The sequence below is a fragment of the Carcharodon carcharias genome, chromosome 6 (assembly GCF_017639515.1).
Source record: "Carcharodon carcharias isolate sCarCar2 chromosome 6, sCarCar2.pri, whole genome shotgun sequence".
NCBI lineage: Eukaryota > Metazoa > Chordata > Chondrichthyes > Lamniformes > Lamnidae > Carcharodon > Carcharodon carcharias.
In genome coordinates this window covers 150,202,641-150,216,059 of record NC_054472.1, presented here as the reverse complement: position 1 = coordinate 150,216,059, position 13,419 = coordinate 150,202,641, and the positions used below count along the sequence as shown (strand labels likewise).

At 39.4% G+C, this 13,419-nt stretch overlaps 1 protein-coding gene across 3 annotated transcripts in view; it reads left to right on the top strand.

Moving 5' to 3' along the window:
* oxsr1b (oxidative stress responsive kinase 1b) overlaps positions 1–13,419 on the top strand; it is a 250,226-nt gene that overhangs the window by 103,145 nt on the left and 133,662 nt on the right. For all 3 annotated transcript variants that reach the window (XR_005943301.1, XM_041189580.1, XM_041189579.1), the window contains exon 4: positions 877–1,018. Coding sequence is in view for 2 of the 3 variants with exons in the window: in XM_041189580.1 (XP_041045514.1) it covers positions 877–1,018 (142 nt within the window). In the remaining variant the exon portion in view is untranslated. The remainder of the gene's footprint in view (positions 1–876; positions 1,019–13,419) is intronic.

The window sequence follows — 13,419 nt, the reverse complement described above, 5'->3', positions numbered from 1 at the left end:
CGCAGCTGGATCTTGAATGTGCTGCCTGAGTATGGTGGAGACTGGTTCAATCAAGGCATTCAAGGGGGAATTGGATTAATGTCTGACAAGAAAGAATGGGCAGGGCTATATGGAGAAGGTGGGGGATGGCACTAGGTGAATCGTTCCTTTGGAGAGCCGGTGCAGACCTGACAGGTTGAATGACCACCTTCTGTGCAGTAACAATTCTGTGAAAGATGGTAGAAGGCTTGAGTGGAGTGTAATTGTTTGTATGGACTGGTTGGGCTGAATAGCCTGTTTCTGTGCCATATATCCTATGTAATACTAAGTTTTTAAAAAAAAAAACACTAGGATGCAGTTGTCAGGGGGATTTGTTGCCAACTAATCCCATTAATTTTTCAAATACTATTTGTTTGCTTGTACTGATTTCTTTAAGTTTCCCCTTCTCACTGGGCCTTTGGTTCCCCATTATTTCGGAACTGTTTTGTGAGTGTAATTTCCTGATTTGTACTCTACCCTACATTACAAATACTGTTGGGGGCCTATAAACAACTTCCACTGATGTTTTCTGAGCTAAGATTTCTTCCACTGTCTTGATCCCATCCTTCATTTTCAGTGCTACCCCTCACCCTATCTCTTCTAAAAGCTAAGCATCCTGGAATATTTTGTTCCCAACATTGACCATTTAGCCACTTAACAAAGCCAAGGTTGCTATTGGTCTGTCTTTTTGAAGCTAGGAAGATTGCTTGTGGGTAATGTAACCCAGTTACTAACTGTGATGGCAAAAAACAAAAGATAATTTTTGCTTCACAAATACTGTAAGAATTAGGCCAATTTATTGATTGAAGAATTTAAACAAATGGTATTTTGCCTTAATGTCTTTTCTCTCCATTCCAGGATCTGTGCTCGATATCATTAAACATGTAGTAGCGAGGGGGGATCACAAGAATGGTGTTTTGGAGGAGGCAGTTATAGCCACTATTCTGAAAGAAGTACTGGAGGGACTGGATTACCTGCATAAAAATGGGCAGATTCACAGGTAAGCACAATTTGACCTGGTCCAGTACTGTGGCACACGATAGGTATCAAAGATGAATGTGACTCGAGTTTGGAGACGTAGAATCTTCATTTTTGCTTTAATGGAACATTTTTAGCATAATATGATAGATCCTCTGATCATCAAAGGTAATATTACCAGTACTCCTTACATTATGTGGATGGAATCTTTCTGGTCCTGTGGAGATGGGTTTGAAGGTGGGACCAGAAGCAAAATCTCATGTTGGGTCAGCTCCGTGTTCCTGCCTCAGCAATCTTGCCAGATTAGCTAATTAAGTACCAAATACGGGACAAATTGGTGCCAATGGGATATTCTTGGCAGCAGACGCAACTGGAGGCAGTCTCACAGTAGCAGGCTGGAGTGCTCAGCAGGGTCTCCTTCAATTTACCTCACCCCGTCACTCTGAAACTAAGGGTACCAGGGGGTCATAGCTGTGGCTGCCAGCTACCCTTGGTCCTCCACGCTGATGGCCTGACCTGATGTGGCTACACTCAGGAGCGTTGATGAGGGTAATGCACTTGATGTGGTCTACACGGACTTTAGCAAGGCTTTTGATAAGGTCCCTCATGGCAGACTGTCGAAGAAAGTAAGAGCCCATGGGATCCAAGGCAAAGTGGCATGTTGGATCCACAAGTGGCTGAGAGGCAGGAAGCAGAGGGTGATGGTAAGTAGGGAGGTTATGCTGGAACTGTATAAAACGCTGGTTGCCACAATTGGAGTACTACATGTTGTTCTTGCCACCACATTTTCAGGTTGGCTGGCAGTAACTAATGGGGTACCGCAAGGATCAGTGCTTGGCCCCCAGCTATTCTCAATCTCTGTCAATGATTTTATGGGGACTAAATGTAATATTACCATGTTTTTAGATGACAGAAAACTAGGTGGAAGTGAGAGTTGAGAGGAGGATGCAAAGACACTTCAAGGGGATTTGGAGAGGCTAAGCAAGTGGACAAAAAATTGGTAGATGGAATACCATGTGGAGAAATGTGAGGTTACCCAATTTGTTAGGAAAAGCAGAAGTAGAGTATTTCTTAAATGCTGAAAGGCTGGCAAGTCTTGAACTTCAAAGGGATTTGTGTGTCCTTGTTCCTGAGTTAATGAAAGCTAACATGCAAGTACAGCAAGCAATTAGAAGGCAAAAGGTATGTTGGCCTTTATTACAATAGGATTTGAGTATAGGAGGAAAATGCCTTACTGCTGCAATTATACAGAGCCTTGAGACCACACCTGCAGTATTATGTGCAGTTTTGGTCTCCTTGACTAAAGAAAGATGTACTTGCCAAGGAGAGAGTGCAACGAAGGTTCACTAAATTAATTCCTGGGATGGAGGGATTGTCCTATGAGGAAAGGTTAAATAGATTTGGCCTTAGAGTTTAAAAGAATGAGGCGATCTCATTCAAATATACAAAATTCTTGCAGGGCTCAACAGGATGTTTCCCTTGGCTGGGGAGTCTAAAACCAGGGGACTCAGTCTTAGAATAAACGGCAGGCCATTTAGGACTAAGGTGAGGAGGAACTTCTTCACTTGGGTAGTGAATCTTTGGAATTCCCTACCCTGGACTGCTTTGGAGGCTTAATCATTGAGTATGTTCAAGACAGATCAATAGATTTCTACATATTAAAAACAATAACGGAAATGGGGATAGTGCAGGAAAATGGTGTTGAAGTAGAAGGTAAGTCATGATCTCATTGAATAGCAGAGTGGGCTCAAAGGGCTGAATGGCCTATTCCTCCTATTTATGTTCCCAACCTGCCATCTGAAGATTCAGTGGAGAACACATTCCCACCGATCACAGCAGACCCACAGCTATTTAATGCTCCCTCACTTGGGCAGAAGTCCTGTCTCAGAGCTGCCAGCCAGCCTGATTAGCTGGCAGTAGTGACTGAAGCAATACCCAGATTCCATGTTCTGGAGTCCAGCCCCAGTAAGTGCAGGGAATCTCATGGTGGGGTTGCGGTCTTGATGGAAAGGCTGGAGGTCGGGGGGGAGCACCCACAGGGTACAGATCTTGAAGTAAGTTGGTGAGGCCTGCCTGATGTGGAAAGGAGTCCTTAAGGGAGGTGACTCTTTACCTTCCAAAAAACCGCCCCCCACCACCACCCAATCCCCTTCCCGGCTGAGCAAGGTGACTTGTCAGGTTTACCCCCTGTCACTGTTTACCCTCCAGCCTCAAAATTGACGCTGGGCTGGAAGCTGCTCTTAATGACCAATACATAACCATTTAAGGCCTTCATTTGGGGTGAGGGTAAGCACACTGTCCTAGGCATCGCCTATTCCATGTAAAATTGTGGACAGGCTGTTGGGAAAATGAGGGTGGTGGGAAAACCACCCAAGGAATTTTATGGGTCCCCCTGCCTGTAAACCCATCAGCGGGGAACCATCAAATTCTCCTCATTCTGTCTAATTTGGGTTAAATTCTCCATTTGCCCGTACTCAATGTGTGAGAAATCTAGCCCCTAGTTGGCACTGTCACCTGCCAGCTTGACAATAGCATTTTGGGTTTGATATCCTTTAAATACCTGGTGGCAACAAAAAAACTGCTTGGGCAATTTTTTTTTTGAGAGAAAGAAATGCTCCACCACTCTTATTCCCTGGGCAATCAACAGACATGCTATAGGCAGGTGAATGGAGCAGTACAGTTAGGAACTTTCCTCCACAAGGATGAAACTGAGCCAGCACGGGTGATCTGGAACCATTTAGATAAATTGGGCGCGTACCTGGGTTATGATTTTGAAGTAATTACTTGCTTCTAGTTACCCAATATTGGTGTAGTAATTCTTCTAAATGTTGTGGATGATACATAAATCTGAACTTGCTTTCTAATTATAGCAAGTAAACTATGGTTTCCACAGCTTGGTGTGCATTGCTGCTGTGGAATGCAGAGTCCATCCTGTGAAAATAGTTGCTTGATATGTAATTGAGATCCAGTGCTGAATAATTAGAATCTCAGTGCAAAGTTTGCAGTGCATTTAAAATGAGATTCCTTTTTTGATTTCTCTGTCCTCAGTTACCTAGATAAGTGCATGACTAGCTTTCTTTTAAGAAATTGAAAAAAATTACAGGGCAAAGCGATACCAAAAATAACAGAGTAAAACAATAGTGATAATATAGTGCAGCACTCTGTACCCCATTGTAGAAATCTAATGGCTGTGTACATAGTTAAGATTCTCAGAGTTGCAGAATTGTTACAGCACAGGAGTCCATTTGGCATGTCATGTCTGTGCTTTCTCTGAAAATACAATTCGCTAGTGCCACTCCCCTGCCTTCTCTCTGTAGCTCTGCACATTTCCTTTTTAGATAATAATCCAGTTCCTCCTTGAATGTATTGATTGAACTTGCCTCCAACAGTGTCAGGCAGTGCATTCTAGATCCTAACTACTTGCTGAATGAAAAGATTTTTCCTTGTGTTGCCATTACTTCTACTGCCAGTTACTTTAAATCTGTTCCACCTGGTTCTTAGTCCTTTCGCAAGTGGGAACAGTTTCTCTCTCTCTACTCTGTCCAGACCTTTCATGATTTTGAATACCCCTATCAATTTCCACTTGACCTCTTCAAGGAAAACGGTCCCAACTTTTCTAGTCTATCTACTTAACTGATGTACCTATTCCCTGGAACCGTTCTAATGAATATTTTCTGCACACTCTAATGGCTTCACATCATTCCTAAAGTGTGTTGCACTGGACACAGTACTCCAGTTGAGGCCAAACCAATGTCCTATGCAAGTATAATGTAACTTCCTTGCTTTTATACTTTATGCTCCTATTGGTAAAGCCAAGGATGCTGCATGTTGTATTAACTCTGTTTTTAACCTGCCCTGCAACCTTCAATGACTTATGCAGATATGCACCCAAGTCCCTCTGCTCTCGCACCCCTTTGGAGTTGTATCCTTTATTTTATATTGTTTCTCTGCGTTCTTTCTTCCAAAGTGAATCACTTCACACTCCCCTGCATTGAATTTCATTTATTTATCTACCCCCGAACCTGTCTGTGACCTTTCTGAAGTTTTTCACTATCCTCCGCACAGTTCGCAATACTTCCACGGTTCATATCGTCTGCAAATTTTGAAGTTGTACCCTGTACACAAGTCTATGTCAATATATATCAGCAGAGGTTCAAACACTAACCCTTCGGAATATGCAATAATCCTTCCTCCTGTTTGGAAAACATCCATTAAGCAGTATTCTGTTTCCTGTCACTCAGCCAATTTGTATCCATGATGCTACTGTTGACTCCATGAGCTCTAACTCCACCCACAAGCCTGTTTTGCGACACTATCTCAAAAGCCTTTTGGAAGTCCCTGTACAGTGCATCAATCTCATCAACCCTCTGTTATCTCCACCAAAAAAGTTAAACATAATTCACCCTCAAGTACATGCTAGCTTTCCTTAAGTAATATAACTTAATTTGCTGAAGTGTCTATTAATTTTGTCCTGAATTATTATTTCTAGATGCTTTCCAACACTGAGATTAAACTGACAGGCTGATAGTTTTTGGGTTTATTTTTACATCTTTTTTGAACAAGTGTATAATGTTTGCAATTCTCTAGCCCTCTGGCACCACCCCTTAGTCAAAGAAAAACTGCAAATTATGGCTAGTGCCTCCACAATTTCCACCTTCATTTCCCTTTGTATTCTTGGATGCATTGTGTCCAGTCCTGGTGCTTTGTCAACTTTTAAGGGCAGACAAACTTTCAAGTGTCTGAATTAACCTTCTCTTTCACCAAGACATGTGCAGCAGCATCTTCATTGGTAAAGATGCAAAGTATTAATTTAATACCTCAGCCATACCGCCCCCCCGCCCCCCAACCACCACCACCTGCTTTCCATTTGTAAATCCCATTTTCAGTTCCTAATCAGCCCCACCCCCCCTCCTCTTACCAGCCTTTTTACTATTGATATGCCATTTGAAAATCTTTTGGCTCCCTTTTATGTTAGCTGCCCGTCTCCTCTCATGTTCTGAGATTCTCCTATTTGCTTTTTCAGTTTCCTTCTGAACCTTCTATATCCAGCCAGGTTCTTGGTTGTATTATCCACCTGACATTTGTCATAAGCACACCTTCTTAATCTCTACCTCTTTTGTCATTCAGGTAGCTCTGGACTTGTTTGCCAAAACTTTTCTCTTTGTGGAAATATACCTTGACTGTGACAGAACTATCCCTTCTGTACAGGTAGCCCTTTGGCAGGCAAAACTGTAATTGGACAACCTTTGATTCATTAGAATAACACTAAGAATGAGAGGTTAGAGTTATGATAGCCAGAAAAATAGTATATTTCACTGGAAAGGGGATACAATGAAGGTTTTTGTGACAATGTTTCATGAAAGTAAATTGTAAAATGCTGTCTGTTTGCAAAAATGACTGTCCGCATTGTTTTTGTCAGAGCAAGAAGTTTGCCCACAGTGTTATGATTTTGAAATGAGATTAATGATTTAGGATCCTCCTGTACACATTAGGCGAATGTAAGTGCTTTTCCAGCACCAGCATTGCAGCTTGTTTTGACTGATGAAGTAATGGATAATTGTATCTGTGTTCAAACCATCTAAACTCCTTGATTAGGTTCTAGCCTGTAACGTTCTCTTGATTATCAGCTGTTATCTATACAAATTATCTGAATCTATCAGCTGCTTAGTTTTGAGTGTGTCTTATTCTATATATGGTTAGCATCTAAACGCCTCAAGACTGCATCCTGTACCGCATTCTTGTTTTCCATATAAAACATCTGCACCACTAGATCAAATTATGTCAAGCAATCACTTCCAACTATCCATCATTTATGTAACTTAATCTCATTTAAAAGTTGTAAATGCTGTACAAATCTGAACTTGGCTTTTCTAATTGTAATGGGTGTCTGTGGTTTGCTTAGTTTGCTGTGTTGGAATTTCAGTTCTGTCCTGTTAAAATTGTTAAAGTTTGACTCATTCATCACTTATTATGAATGTTTAGAAACTTGGTGTGGAGCTAGAAAGGGCAGTTAAAATTAACCTACTGTTTTCCCTGTTTATTAACTTGCTATAGATAACTTGCGATTTAATTTAAAATTGGGAAAAATTCAGATAAGCAAAGAAGATAATTAAACCAAGTAGAAAACAGTAAAGCAGTGACTAATTATGATGAAATGTAGTGGACACATCTAGGCCAATTGTAACAGTAATGTTAAGGATGCACCTGAAGATTGGTGAGACAATAGAATGAATGAGAGGTCACAGTTATGAAGTGCTTGAAAAATTTTCTTCACGAATGCAGTTAAAGGGACCTAATTGAGGTTTGTAAGAGGCTTTGAAGTTGAGCAGTGAAATATTGTTTGCACTGGTTGGCAGATTGGTATTGCAAATATCTAGTTCATGATTCATATGTTTTAGAGTATAACTTAGTTTTAGGAATTAAAGTTTCAGCTTTAAAATGGAGGCATTTGGTTAAGGATAAAAACAAAAAAACTGCGGATGCTGGAAATCCAAAACAAAAACAGAATTACCTGGAAAAACTCAGCAGGTCTGGCAGCATCGGCGGAGATGACTTGGAACGTCAACTCTTCTCCGCTGATGCTGCCAGACCTGCTGAGTTTTTCCAGGTAATTTGGTTAAGGAATTGGTAGGCAGCTCAAGTGAATGCAATTCAAACAAGCCTAGATTTAATTAACCTGTGTTTATCTTACAAGGTTGATAGTGGGTTAAAAAAAAATCTTAAATAATGGGTGATTCATTTGTGGACCCCTGGGTGAAGCTAAGGTGTCCATTGTTATCTCAAAGTGAAAAGCTAGCAATTCTTGGAAACAAAGGTGGAAACTCTCTTGCCAATATAAATTATTCATATGGGTTGCAGAATCAAAGAATTATGTTGAAGTTAAGATAATTCATTTGCATTTCTGGTTGAATCATCCCAAAGCATGCCATGTTGCCATGGTGATGGTGATTCAGGATAGAGCCTTGATCAGAAGGGTCTTTTGTTTAATTTATCTAGAAGATTTGCTCTAGTTTGCAGCTATTGGAAGAAATCTTCAGCAGTTGTCAGAGCCTTGAAGCAGAAAGCAGTTAGCAGAGTCAGCTTGGAAATCTGGCAAGTTGGATATCTGCTGGCAACCCGAACAAGGAGCTGAGGTGTCCACAGTCGTGAGATCTGTAAAGAGAAAGGTAGAGAATCACATAGCCAAAAAGCTAATGGAAGGACTCCAATAGATGAGAGAAATTCTAAAGAGAATTCAAGTAAATTCTGGAGGGCTATGGCATACCTTTTGGATGACTCCAGGAAAAGTGAATGAACCGTCACGATTTTGTAAGATAAGGGAACTCCGGAGGAAGTAAAAAAGTAGAACTGAGTTTATAGCATAAGATTTTATATGTGATAGTATTAATATTGCTTTATTGAATATCAAAACGGTTAAAGTTTGGTTTTGTTTAAAAAAATGCTAAGTCTTGTGGTGTAGTTCTGACGGTTAATTGCTGGGTGTTCAGATTTTTTTAAACAATAACGGTCCCTAACAGACATTTAACATTGGTAAGAAGGAGCAGGCATAAAGTCAGGATTATCACTAGCAGCTGGAAGGGGCAAGTTGGAAGAAATTCTCTCACCAACCCGATGTGTGAAACATAGAATTCACAAATGGCTAGTATGGCAGAACACTCTAGCCTTGCTTTACATAGGGTCAAATAGAATATACAGCACACAAATTTGGCATTCAACCCAAGCAGTCCATGCCAGCATTTGTACTCCACCCAAACCTTCTCTTGCTTTTCCTTATCCAGATCTATCAGTATATAACCCTCTATTCCCTTGTCCTTCAATGCCTCCCCTTAAATGCTTCTGTACTATTCACTTCAGCCACTCCATGGTAATGAGTTTCACACTCTCGTCAGTTCCCTGTATAAAGCAGTTTCTTTTTCTCTCTGAATTTCTTATTTGATGGCCTCTTCTGCTCTTCCTCTCAAGTGGAAACACAATCTGTGGCTGCTCTATCAAAGCTTTTCATAATTCTAAAATCCCTCAGCTTTCTCTCTCAAGGGAAGAGAGCCAGCCTGTTTGTTCTTTCTTGATGGGTATAACCCCTCATTTCTGATATCATTCTTGTAAATCTTTTTTGCACCCTTTCCAGTTCCTCTGTTTCTATAATATGGAGACCAAAACTGTATATCGTATGTCAACTATGGTCTAACCAAGCTTCAATACAGATTTAGCATAATTTCTCTACCTCTTTTATCCCTGTAGAAATTGACCTTCATACTTGTTTTTAATGACCTTATTAACCTGAACTGGTATTTTTGTTTTGTGAATTAGCATTCCCTGATCTGTTTGCTCTACCACATTTAAATTCCTATTTTCTAAGTAATATGTGATCATATTTCTATTTCCAAAATGTAATATTTTACACTTACCTGTATTGAAATTCATTTGCCAATTTTATTCTCATTCTGTAAGTTTATTAATGCTTTGTAGTGTGTTGCATTCCTCCTCAGCAATGACTATGCTTCCCCCACCCCACAAGCCACTGTCTTCAAATTTGGGCTCAGCTACTATTTAGAAATGAGTTTTTGATTCCAGAGTCTAAATTGTTAATATAAATTGTGAACAACAGTGGCCCCATCTCTGATCCTTGTGGGGCTCCACTTTCCACCACCTGCCATTCTGAGTAGCAATCCTTTACCCCTATTTTTAGCTTTGTTTTGCAGCCAGTTAGCTGCCCATTTGCAATTGGCTTCCTGACTCAACAAGTTCTGACCTTGTTTGTTGGCCCTATAGCTCCTTGGATATGTTCTGTGTTGCTTCTTAAGTATGAGTATTAATGTTAGCTATCCACCAGCCTTGTGGCACTACACCACTTTCTAATTGATCATTAAATGTGTAACAGTGCCTCTGCTATCTCTTCTTAGATTATTTTAAAACAGTCAGTAACAACCTGTCCAGACCAGGTGTTTTAGCCACTTTGAGGTTGATGATTATTTCTTTTTCTATTTTATGTGGTTATATTATTTCTAATCTCATCTTCAATGTCTACCTACCCTGTTTCCCTGGTAAACACTAAAACAAACTAATCATTTAATATTTCTGCCATTTTGCATGGCATTTTATCCCATCCATCCCTTCGTAGCCCCAATCCCATTCTGACTTTTTTTATGCCCCTGTAGAATATTTTACTATTTTATGTTCCTTGATGATTTAATTTCATAGTTCCCTTGTTCTTTTGACTTTTAATCTAATTGCCTTTTCTTCTCCCTTATCATGTTCTCCTCAATCTCCATTCAGTTTATGTATGCCTATTTCCTTATCTTTGATATTTTTTCCCCCTAATGTTGTTATTCAGCATGGTGTCTCATTAATATTCTGTTCTTAATGTTTTTCCTGGACTCTGAGTACTATTTAAAATATTTTCCATTTCTGTTGTGCATAATTGTTTGCCAGTATTATTGTCCATTTTATTTTGACAAGGCCTGTTCACAGCTCTCAGAATTGCTTTTCTTCAATTTAATACCCAGTCTTTGTTATGCTTCGCCATTTGTAGCCATTCTTCAGTTGCCTAAACCCCAAACTCTGAATTCCCTCCCTGTACTTCTCCGCCTCTACCTTGCTTTCCTCTTTCAGGACATTACTTAAAACCTACACCTTTGACCAAGCATTTGGTCATTTAACCTAAAATCCTTCATGGCTAGGTTGTTTTATAATGTCCCTTATGAAGTGCCATGGAATATTTAATTATGTTAAATGTGCTATCTAAATATAAGTCATTGTTGATATGTCCTTAATTATCTTTAAGCTTATATTATTTTCACTAAAGCCAAGATGTTCCCCTACTTTTAATTCTTTTACTTACTCTGGTTCAATCCATTACAAGATCCAGTGGCGAATTCTTCCTTGTTAGGCTTTTTATATACTGGATTAGAAATAAATCTCACACACATTGTAGGAACTTCATTCCCTTTCCTTTTGTTGACTTCTGGCCATAATAATTATTCTACTTTTTTTCCACTCATTTTCCTAATTTTGTATGTTTTTCTCCATTTCTCACCCTGTAAACTGCCCCCATTAATGTAATTGATCATTTTATTATCTTCTGTCTTAACTAATTGTCAAATTTTTTTCTACTGCCATTATATTATCTCCATTGGTTATAAATATTCCACCTTCCCTTCTCCCCCAACATTTCTAAATGTTAAACCCTGCAATGTTTAATTTCCAGTCCTAATTCTTCTGTAGCATTACTCACTAATTAATCCCTAGTATATTTGGCTCCTCAACACTGGTGCCACCAGCTCCCCTCTTTATTACAGACACTTTTATACAGAGTTTGTCATTTTTTTTGTAGCATCTCCCCTTGTTTTTAATTATACTTTTAATTACTCGTCAAGCATGGAATTATGATGGGGAAATGGATGCTGGGTTCAGAAGGATTGAGGTGGCTGCAAGGGAATCATGGTGATGAGTGGGTACAACTAAAGAGTTTGGGAGTTAAAGATTTGAACTAGTGTGTAGGAAAAGTTGAGAGTGGAGGCAGAGTATATGCCTGATATATAATTGGCTTGGTTTACAATTTTTATTTAGGATTAAATGTGGCAATTTAAGAGTTGAAGTTCAAGTTAATTGCATTAGTTACTATGTCGCAAATATCAGTGCGTAAATAAAGTGGAGAAAAGTCTGAATTTCTGCTACCTACAAGGAGGAATGAGGTGGGAACCCCAAGTTGACTTTGTCTAGATATAATCAGAGAAACATTTACTCTACTGAGCTAGCCTTATGAGAGCTATGCCGATGTTCAAAGGAAAAAATGGAAATAATTGTCATACAATGTCTCAGTTGTCAGGGACAAATAAAGCTTCATTGTAATTGAGCATAATCAAAATACTGGTGGTTCAGAATCATTGACACCACTGGTGCTATTTAATATCCATTTCCCAAAATCATGATCAATTTTAATTTATCAGGGACTAAATTCTGGGAATTAAAATGCATTAATTGATTATAATTGTAATATTTGACACCAGTATTTACCACTACATGCTTGTTGTCAGGAATGGGAGTTGTGTATTAGTAAGAAACTTACTGTAACAGGTAAACTTACTGTAACAGGTAAACTTACTGTAACAGGTAAACTTACTGTAACAGGAAGTTTGTGCAATACTAGATTCCACTGTTTGTATTTTTAAAAGAGGCTTGCATGCAAACCTTCAGTGATGAACAGGCCAAATGGCTCTGCAGCCATTGGTACTGCCATTACAGTTCTCATCTAGCTGCTTCAGAGCAGAGTTCCTTCCTTTCAGTGATGTCACTGGAGGGGCTTAAAGCAATGGTTCTCAAACTTTTTTGTTTGAGGGGCCCCTTTTCAAATGGATCAGTGTTAAAGGGACATGGGAACAGTGTGGTATTAGAACTACTCCTTGTACAGAGAATAATAGGACAAATAGTTTTATTCAATTCACGGGCCCCCCATCTATAGTAAAATATACTCAGTGAGTGTGCCAATAATGCTTTTAAGAAAACAAGTCTCTGCTTAGAGCTATCAGTGAGATGGGTGTGCCTGCTGCTTAATGCAGAGTCTGTCCAAACTTGTGTGCTCCCCTCTTAGACGAAATAGCCAGCCCACTTTGTGGCTGCAATCTGCTCTTGACTCCCAGTTTGCACTTTGTTTTGCAGACTCCCTGGAAATTCTCTCGACCCCATTTTGTGGATGACTAGTGTAACGTAGCAATATCCATGGGGCTTTAAACCTTGACTTCTTAAAAATGTGACATTTTTCCTTTTTAAAAAAAAATCAACTTCCAGAGGCACTTTAAGCCAGAGTTAGGAGCTCTTTGGCATGCCTGGCATCTTGATGTATAGCTCTGCCTGCCCATGAGTAGAGAAATCTGTTCTGAAGATTGCATGTCTAGTCCATTATATTCAGACGAATGCTTATGTACACACCCGACTAAATTAATGAGCATTGGATCTGATGGTTTAATTGGATGCTGTGGATTGCCATTATAGCTAACATTATCCAAACTGTGTGCAGTAATTGTCAAATTAAATTAGATATGGATGCTGCCAAGTTGTGCAATGGCACATTTGCTGCCAAGAGTTTGCAGTGTTAAAAACCAAACTGTTCTTTAACTTGAGAATTGATTTGCATAAAACTATGTTTAGCCTATTATTCTCTGTACAAGTAGTAGTTCTAATCCCATGCTGTTCCCATGCCCCTTTCACACTTCCCTTCAAGCACCTAACTAACCTGTTCAGAAATTGCTTTATTCTTCAATCACTAACTAATGACTCCATTATTAAGGAATCTTAATACAATCAGGCATAGTAAACATGGTTTTATTAAAGGGAAATCTTATTTGGCAAATTTATTGGCGTTCTTTGGGAATATAACAGGCATTGTGGTTGTAGGGAACCAGTAGATGTAGTGTAATTGGATTACCA